This window comes from Gavialis gangeticus, unplaced genomic scaffold (assembly GCF_001723915.1).
Source record: "Gavialis gangeticus isolate Ggan-Ray unplaced genomic scaffold, GavGan_comp1, whole genome shotgun sequence".
Taxonomy (NCBI): domain Eukaryota; kingdom Metazoa; phylum Chordata; order Crocodylia; family Gavialidae; genus Gavialis; species Gavialis gangeticus.
This window is the reverse complement of record NW_017729032.1, coordinates 125,023,463-125,032,225: the sequence shown is the minus strand read 5'-3', so window position 1 is coordinate 125,032,225 and position 8,763 is coordinate 125,023,463. Positions and strand designations below refer to the sequence as shown.

Below are 8,763 nucleotides of genomic sequence, written 5' to 3'. Positions count from 1 at the left end.
TTGACCACAAGATGAACGTGAGCCTTCAGTGTGATGCTGCAGCTAGTAAAGCAACCAAAACCCTGGCTTGCATCCATAGATGCTTCTCAAGCAAATCCTGGGATGTCATTCTCCCCTTGCACTCGGCCTTGGTGAGGCCGCAGCTGCAGTACTGTGTCCACTTTTGGGCCCCACAATTCAAAAAGGATGTGGAGAAGCTTGAGAGAGTCCAGAGAAGAGCCAGGTGCATAATCAGAGGTCAGGACAACAGACCTTATGACAAGAGGCTGAGATTTATGGGGCTCTTTAGGCTGGAAAAGCGCAGGCTCAGGTGATCTGTTGCCACCTATAAGTTTATCGGGGGTGACCACCGGTATTTAGGGGGAACATTTGTTCACCAGAGTGCCCCAAGGAATGACGAGGTCGAACGGTTATAAACTACTGTAAGACCATTTCAGGCTGGACATAAAGAAGAATTTCGTTACTGTCCGAGTCCCCAAGATCTGGAATAGCCTGCCATCGGAGGTGGTTCAAGCACCTCCGTTGAACACCTTCAAGAGAAATTTGGATGTTTATCTTGCTGGGATCCTATGACAACAGCTGACTTCCTGCCCTTCGGGTGGGGGGCTGGACTTGATGATCTTCCGAGGTCCCTTCTAGCCCTAATGTCTACGAAATCTATAAATCTGTGCAGTTCATCTGGTCCCACTGATTTGAACACATCCAGCCCCTCCAAGTGCCCCGTCACTAAGTCTGCACTAACTGTTGGTGGGCTGGTGGCCCTCCTGTGTCTGTCTGTGATCCAATTGGGAGATTTGTCTTGATCTGTGTCTAGGAATACAGATGCCAAGAACTCACTGAAGAGCACAGCTTTGTCGCCCCTCTGTCACCAATTGCCCTAGTTTGTCCTGTAGGGGTCCTATGCTATCCTATGCCTTCCTTTTGTTCCCTATATACCTGAAGAAGGACTTTTTGTTGTCCTTCAGTTTTGTTGCCAGCCTAAGTTCTAATCTTTCTTTGGCCTTCCTAACTGACTCCCTGCAAGTGCGAGCCAGGGAAGTTTTCCTCCTCCTTGATAGCTACCCCGTTTCCACAGCCTGTATACCTCTTTCTTTGCCCTTAAGCTTTCCTGGACTTCCTTGTTCAGCCAAGAGGGCTTCTTGGTCCCTTTGCCCCTTTTATGCGCAACAGGATTGTCTCCGTCTGTGCCTGTAAGATTGCTCCCTTGAGGAATGACCACCCTGCCTGGACCCCCATTTTGCCAGTGCTCTTGAGTTTTAACGCCTCACTAACTAATCTCCTGAGCACGCTGAAATTAGCCTTTCTGAAGTCTAGCACTTCATCCCTGCTGGTTAGTCTACCCACCCTTTGCTGGATAGTGAATTCAATCAGTTGATGGTCACTATCCCCTAGGTTACCTTGTACCTGTAGATTCCCCACCAGGTCATCCCGTGTAGCTAACACCAAGTCCAGCAAGGCATTTCCCCTAGTGGGATCATATACCTCCTGCATTAGGTGGAGGTCCTGTATGCAAGTTAAGAACCTATGTGAGTAGTTAGATTTGGCCAGCTGCTTCCCCCAGCAGATGTCCAGGTAGTTTAGGTCACCCATGACAACCATATCTCTCGACTGTACAGCCCCTGAGAGCTCTCTGGAGAATTCCAGGTCTAGTTCATCCTCCTGGTGTGGAGGTCTATAGTAGACAAAGTCTCTTCCCCACCCTCCCGACCCCCTTGTATCCTGACCCACAGTACCTCGGTTTGGCCCTTCTCTGATCCCATATCCGGGAAGTGTGGTTTGTTGCACTTGCTGAAATATTGCTGGCTTTTGTAATTAATGGACTAAAAAGGTTCCAAGATCCAGTAGTTTACAAGAGCAGTGGTACTGGGCAGCACACTGAAAGGAAGGTATGCCTTTGTCTAGCAGCAGCACTTGCTCCGAGACATGGCGCGGGTCTGGGATGTGGCTTCCAGTCAGGGTCCTATGGGGAGTTTAAGGATGTGTAAGGAGGTGCAGATGATGATGGGTGGGGAACAGCATAGCCTTCGCACTGTCTTCACACTCAGGTTTAAAGAATGGTAAAGTATGAGATCTGCATTTAATACCTGCTGTGGAAAAAGTCTTCTGAATAATTTGCATGGATACCTCAATGAATAGATGTGACTTCTGTGTTTAAGCACACAAAATATTATATTATATATCTAATATTATAGCTAATGTTTGATATCTCCACCAATAAAGGTAGAATTAAACTCTCACATTTGTCTTTTTAATGCACCCTCATAACAAATAAAGTGCAACAAATGTCTTTTTTATGGTATGAAATGCTTATACTGCTTTATTTCATGTTTTGGGTCTTACTAAAGGAAATGGAAGCACTGTTCAAAACCTTGAGGTATAAAGTAATACATCAACAATAAAAGTACATAATGTATTTGCCTTTCTGGAATGTTATTTGTTTTTTAATTGGGATAGATCAAATGTTTTTTCTAAAGTGCATCTGATTTATATTGATGAAATTAACTGAAACTGGATTTTACTACATTATATTTGCTTTTTAATTGATTGAAGTCCTTTTCTTTTTCAATTACCAGACAGCATTACTGAAACGTCAGAGTCGATATATATGCTCTACAGTTCCTGATAATGCAGAGAAGGAAGCTCACAGTTTGTTTGTAACTGAGGTAACTGTGTGTGGAGTGGGGGGGAAGGTATACTAGTGTACATGCATGTAACTACAGATTTCAGTTGTCGGCTTGCTTTTTTAGATTGAATATTTATTGTTCTCTAGCTAATCTAATTCACACCCAGTGGGGGTCCAGGGGAAATGTTCAGTAGGGCTGTGCAAAATTTCTCTGGGTGTTTCATTTCAAAGCTATTTCGATACGTTTCGAGCTCAAACAGCGAAATCGAACTGAAACAAAAGCGTTTGAAACAGCTTTGAAATGAAACAAGGGCTTACTTGGCTTCAGTGCTTGTCCCAGCCGGCAGCAGCAGCCTCCTGTGATCTGGCAGGCAGATCAGGGACCCACCTGCGCTCCCAGGAGGGCTGCAGGAGCTGTGCTGGATGCCTCCTGGGGGTTAAGGCCCCTGGATCTGCCTGCTGGATGACAGGAAGCTGCTGCTGCTGGCAAGTGATAGGAGTTTTGCTTGTTAACACCTTGAGGTGCAGTTTCCCAGAAACCTCTGCACTTATGTCCTTGAAACTTGGAATGTGTCATGCCCTCGGAAGGGGCTACCATCCCTGCGCATTTCATCTGAATCGGGCAAGAAATGACAAAGTTATAGGCAGTTTTGTGCTTCCCCACTATAGCCTATGGGCAAAACATCAAAATAGTGAAACAGTTTCAGTGGAATGAAATGGAACAGTGCTTTCAAAACTAAACAAAACTCTAAACGAAACACTGTTCCATTGAAACGTTGAAACGGAAGTCAAAGCAGAACGGTGCTGTTCCGCACAGCCCTAATGTCCAGGTAAGAAATCCAATTCTTTAGCAGCTGTATTTGAAGGGTGGTATCTCATTTGATAACTATATATTTCATGTAATCATTGGTGTATGTCTGAGGCTTTTTACCTGTGTCCTGTATTGCTTGTTCTGGAGGTCCCTTGCTTGGATTAATAGTAGTGTGGGTGTTTCTCCTTTCTTCCTTCTTTCTTTTAGCCTTTGCTGCTCTTGCTTTCCTGCAGCAAATTTGAAATTTCTAAGTTTCTGGTCAGTGAAATGGGTCAGAGTCTATTTAAATTTCATTCTATTTACCAATGACTTCTCATTTAGTGACTAGGAGACATTTTTTTTTCACCATCAATTTTTTTTCAATCCTCTATTTCTATCACAGTTATTTTGCTAGTAATTGTACTGTTTTAAGAAAAATGTACAAGACACATTCAGGCCTATTTTTAGTCTCTTCTGATTCTGAAGCTAGTTTGTCAGAACCTTTGTGCTTTTATCTCACTGTAAGATGCGCTTGGTTGTAGGGAGCAGCATGGGTAAGTTAAACTATAAAGTTTAATGAAACGTGACTGGCACTTGAATTTGCCCAATAATTATTCTTTATAAAAAATGTATAAAAATGTTTTAGAAATATTACATGGCCTGTTTTATGTGTTCATAGTATGTGTAAAACTTACTTATAAAACATGCTGGCTATGAAGTATTGTATAATATTGTCTCTGGCAATATACATAAAAATGTTATTACTTCTTCTAATGCCAAGATAAATCAGTATTGTTGTGTGACAGCCACAGGGGTGGAGTAAAATGAAACTTCCTGTGATCTAGTCCAGAACAGAATGACATAATTGTCTTTCAACAGCTGCAGACATGCAGTTTGGATTCAAAACATACTTGTTGGATTAAAAATATAAGTTTAAATTGAATCCTGATTTTTCTTCTTCTAAAAGTGAAAGTCCTAAATTGATCATGCTGTTCTGATAATACAAAGTATTAGACAAAGTATGCTAAATGTTCAGTCAGGTTTCCAGTCGCTTTTAAATGATGCCACTGAAGAAAGTGGTAAAGTTCAGGTGTTGACTAACTTGATAAAACTAGCTTTATAGATTCTTTGTGCCTTTACTAGTGCTTTCAATTTTTTGCTAAGCACTTTATTGCTCGGTTTAGATTCTTCATTTGATTGCTTAAACATACTTGAAAATTATATTTCTCATATTTAAGAACAAAAAAAATTTAAGCATAACAGGTAACCATAATAGTATTTCAGAAGGACCCATAATATAGAAAACCTGCTTTTTTCTAGGGAATGCTTTCAGTTGAACATGTTTAAGTTAATATATTGTGAACTTGTTTCTATTAATATAGTGCATCAAAACTTACAATTCAGACTGGCATGTTGTTAACTATAAATATGAAGACTACTCAGGAGAGTTTCGTCAGCTTCCAACGTAAGTGAATTATTCTGTACTATATTACAGAGTATAAATTTTCAGAGCAACTTCAAAAACATTAAACATGTTTGTAAAGCTGTCTTAATTGTAGGGCTAGGTAAACAAGTTCTGTACTTAACAAGGCAAAAATAAACCTTATGATTAAAATATAAGAAGTTATTTTAAACTGTGATAGAAATGTACAGACTTCGCAATATTTGAGGCAGCTTTTGGCAAGGTTCCAGAAGTTTTGGGGATAGAATCTAATTTATATTTTAATGTGGCCAGGATTCTCATGGACAGTAATGGGCATATTTATTTTTTTTTTATAAAGCACTGACACTATATACAGTTCTTCAATAGCAATAATAACAACAAAAGAAGTTTGAGACCTGCATGTTAGAACAGTATTAAAAAAAAAAAGACGGGCATTAGGTGTTTTTGTTTGTGTGTTTAGTTTTTTCCTGAAACTAAATTATTTGTCTCTTACCATCTTTTGAACTGGCTGTACACACTTTATAGAATGTAGCTTTGGAGGAAATCGGTTAGTCTTTGACATTGCCTGGCTAGATCCTTATATATTGCATGATTCAACTTCTGAATAATTTAAAAGCAGTTAACTGATGAAGAAATATGCCTATGTCAGCTATGATCAGAATAGTCCAAGGTTATATGAACAAGTGTACTTTGCAGCAACCTAGATCTGAATTTGATAATCAGATTTCTTTGAGAAATATTGCTTCAATTACATTAAAAGATTAGCCTTCTTTAATTGAATTGGATATAAAAATGAATAATACCATTAATACAATATCCCTGTGTTACTTAATATCAGGTGGAAATTAACGTTTTAGTGTACCACAGGTTTTCTGTATTGATAACACCTTAAACACATTGTGCTTTGGGTAGATGTGACATCTTTTATTAGACCAGCTAAATAGTTGGAAAAATGGTTCCTTGCAAGCTTTCAGGACATAAATACCCTTTTTTGGGCTCTCTCTATGCCTGAAGAGGGGTGTATGTGCCCAAAAGCTTGCAAAGAACAATTTTTCCAATTATTTAGCTGGTCTGATAAAACGCATCACATCTACCCAACTTTGTCTGCCTACCAAGACAGCTACAACCAACAGCCCTAAATGCACTGTGGAATTTTTTTTTAATAAATTGGAAGTGATTCAAGATTTTGGCATGCAGGCAGGTAATGAAATGCATGGGACTGGGAAAAGTTCATTTACAAACCCCCATTTTTGGGAAAAAGAATGGGGTAAGGGAGAGAAATGTGTGTGCTTTTGTGGTTAGAACTGATGGTTCTACCTCAGTCACCTTTGACATCATCTTTGAGCCACTATCTTTGCCATTATCATGCTTCTTGCTCCCAATATCTATCTTACTGTGGAGTTAGTTAATCTACAGTGTCCTAATATTGGCACACGTGTAGACTGTGATGCGTCACTACAGAGTCTACTCTACCGTAAAGCGTACCCACAGCGTCTGAAAGATTAAGAGATCATTTGCAAAGTCTTGCCCCCAGCTTATTAGATGCGTGGGAGGTAAAACAGCATTGCAATTGCAGAAGATCATTTACTTCTCTTGAGCTCAATCCAAGGGCTTCTTCCGTCAGGATAATGAGGCCTTTATAAAGTGCAGGGTGTGTAAGCTGGGGAAATAGCTGAACTGAATTATAGTCCATCAGAGAATGTGTTTTGGCCTATTGATATTTAATGACTTTTTGTTCTTTCAGCTGAGGGAAATTTAAAATAGTACTGAATAAACATGTGTAAGTAAATGATCATGACTACTTATACTTTTTTTTCTTTTTTCTTTTTTGCTCCTTTAGCAAAGGGACCAAATCAGACAAACTTCCAGTTCATGTATATGAAGTTGATGAAGAAGCAGATAAAGATGAGGTGAGTTGATTTGTTTTCTATATCATTTAGTTAAGACTGGTCCATTTAAAAGTAGCCTCAAACATGTTTCAAGTAAAAATAGAGATCTAGGTGCAATCTGATCTTATTTAAATTTCTAATATTTGAAACTGAAAAATCTATAGGTGTGGACTTTTAACCAATCCTATACTCTCAATGTCCAATACCATTATACAGTAAAAATTGTAGTAGGACATAGGACTGGAAGGAACCTCTTGGGTTACTGAGGCCAAGCACAGATGTACACTTTCTGTGTATAGACAGAATTGCCAACCCTGAGCTCCGCTCCCAACTGCTGGCTTTTAAATTTCTAACCTGCTAATTAGCTGGAAGGCAAGGGGAAGCCAAAAGGGCTGGTAGCTGGTCCTACGGAGCTTTGCTTAGCACCTGGCTCCTAGCCCCTCTGGCTTCCCCTTGCTGCCCATGCTGCCCAGTTGACCAAAGCAATACAGAGCAAGGCAGGCTGCTGTGCTACAGCGACAAGACTGTGGAGCCTTGCCACCACTGCAAAATGCCCCCGTCTTACCTTGCACTGATTGTGGTCAGGTTGATGCAGTGTAGGGCAAGGCAGGCTGTCATGTCCCTGCCACAAGGCTCCCAAAGCTATGCCGTACCAGTTGAGTGCTCCTCCTCACTCCCTGTACTCTTCTGGGTCAGCCTGGAGGTTTGTAAGGAGCAGAGCTAGTCTCCTACAGGGGAGAATTCGGAGGGTTCCCACCATGAGAGAATGCTTCCCTCCTACCAGTCAGCCGATTGGTAGTATACAGGGGCATTCTTCTTAGGCTGGAACCCCCCTGGCTATCTGTGGTATCTTCTGCTTTTCGGGAGCTGCCAACTTCTGCTTGACTGTATGTCTTCTTCCCAGGCAATTAATGGCCTCCCCTACAGGTGGGAATGGCCATGGGATCATCTTTTTAATGCCCCTGGCTAGAGAGGTTGCCTGTGATGCTCTGCAGCCATGGGGTGGAGGAACATCTATACAGTCCAGCTCCTGGGCTGTTTTTCTACCAGAAGATATTGCTTCCAGTAGACGTGAATGTCTGTATGTAGTCTGAGTCTAGTTCTCTGCTATTAAAAACAATAACATCATGTTCCTTTCTTAATGACTGTAAAAGATATGTGTACGTTCCTCCGTGCAACATAGCAGTAGGAAAAGAGAGCTGGGGAAGAAAAGAGCTTAATATAATTGAAATCAGACACACTTTGTCAAATTAATAAACTTCATGAGTAATACTGACAAAACAAAGCCAAGAGTGTTTTCTTCTTTCAAGTGACAAGATTGGCTTTCTGGGGTCAAAACATGTTAAATTCTAGACAAGAATTTATTGCAAAAGCCTTAGAACCTTTAATCTTATTTATAAAACTATTATTTTAAAAAGGATATGAACACCAAAGTTTGCAAATGATGCAAAAATTTAAAAAAGCAAATGAGTAACAGTGCTATCATACCTTAAAAAATGCATATGTAGCTAAGGGATTTTGGTCATTCTAGGTATTGGGTCAACAGATGGTCAGTGCTGTTTATCAGCAGATTTTAAAATTGGCTTCAGAGCAAGGTGCTAATCTAGGGAAATAGATGATTGTTGAAACAATAATCTCTGCAGGAGGAGGGTTTGGAGCTTACTCTGGAAAAACATGGAAAACATCAGTGTGCAAGAATGAAAATAGGGAAATGAATCTATAATCTGTTGGGAACAGGAAGCAAACTTTCAGTGTAAAAGCACTGTGCTGTTGGCTGTGGATTTTGTTTTCCTTTTTATTGCACCATCTGTTAATTTAAAGTTCAGGAGCTTTTTTTTCACTTCTGGAGTTCTGAATAAAAACTGTCTTCACTAATTTTACTATGTGTGTGAACCATAATGATTTTAAACATTTGGGTATTACAACATACACAGGTTAGCAAGATTGGCCAACCCAGCCTTAGTAGAGCCATGCTATTGGAAAAAGATGACCAAGCTGAGCCGCCCCCCTTCCCCCC

General features: G+C 40.4%; 1 protein-coding gene across 6 annotated transcripts in view; it reads left to right on the top strand.

Moving 5' to 3' along the window:
* DOCK9 (dedicator of cytokinesis 9) overlaps positions 1 to 8,763 on the top strand; it is a 222,893-nt gene that overhangs the window by 51,336 nt on the left and 162,794 nt on the right. For all 6 annotated transcript variants that reach the window (XR_002098921.1, XM_019524534.1, XM_019524533.1 and 3 more), the window contains exons 3-5: positions 2,574 to 2,663; positions 4,796 to 4,878; positions 6,698 to 6,767. Coding sequence is in view for 5 of the 6 variants with exons in the window: in XM_019524534.1 (XP_019380079.1) it covers positions 2,574 to 2,663; positions 4,796 to 4,878; positions 6,698 to 6,767 (243 nt within the window). In the remaining variant the exon portion in view is untranslated. The remainder of the gene's footprint in view (positions 1 to 2,573; positions 2,664 to 4,795; positions 4,879 to 6,697; positions 6,768 to 8,763) is intronic.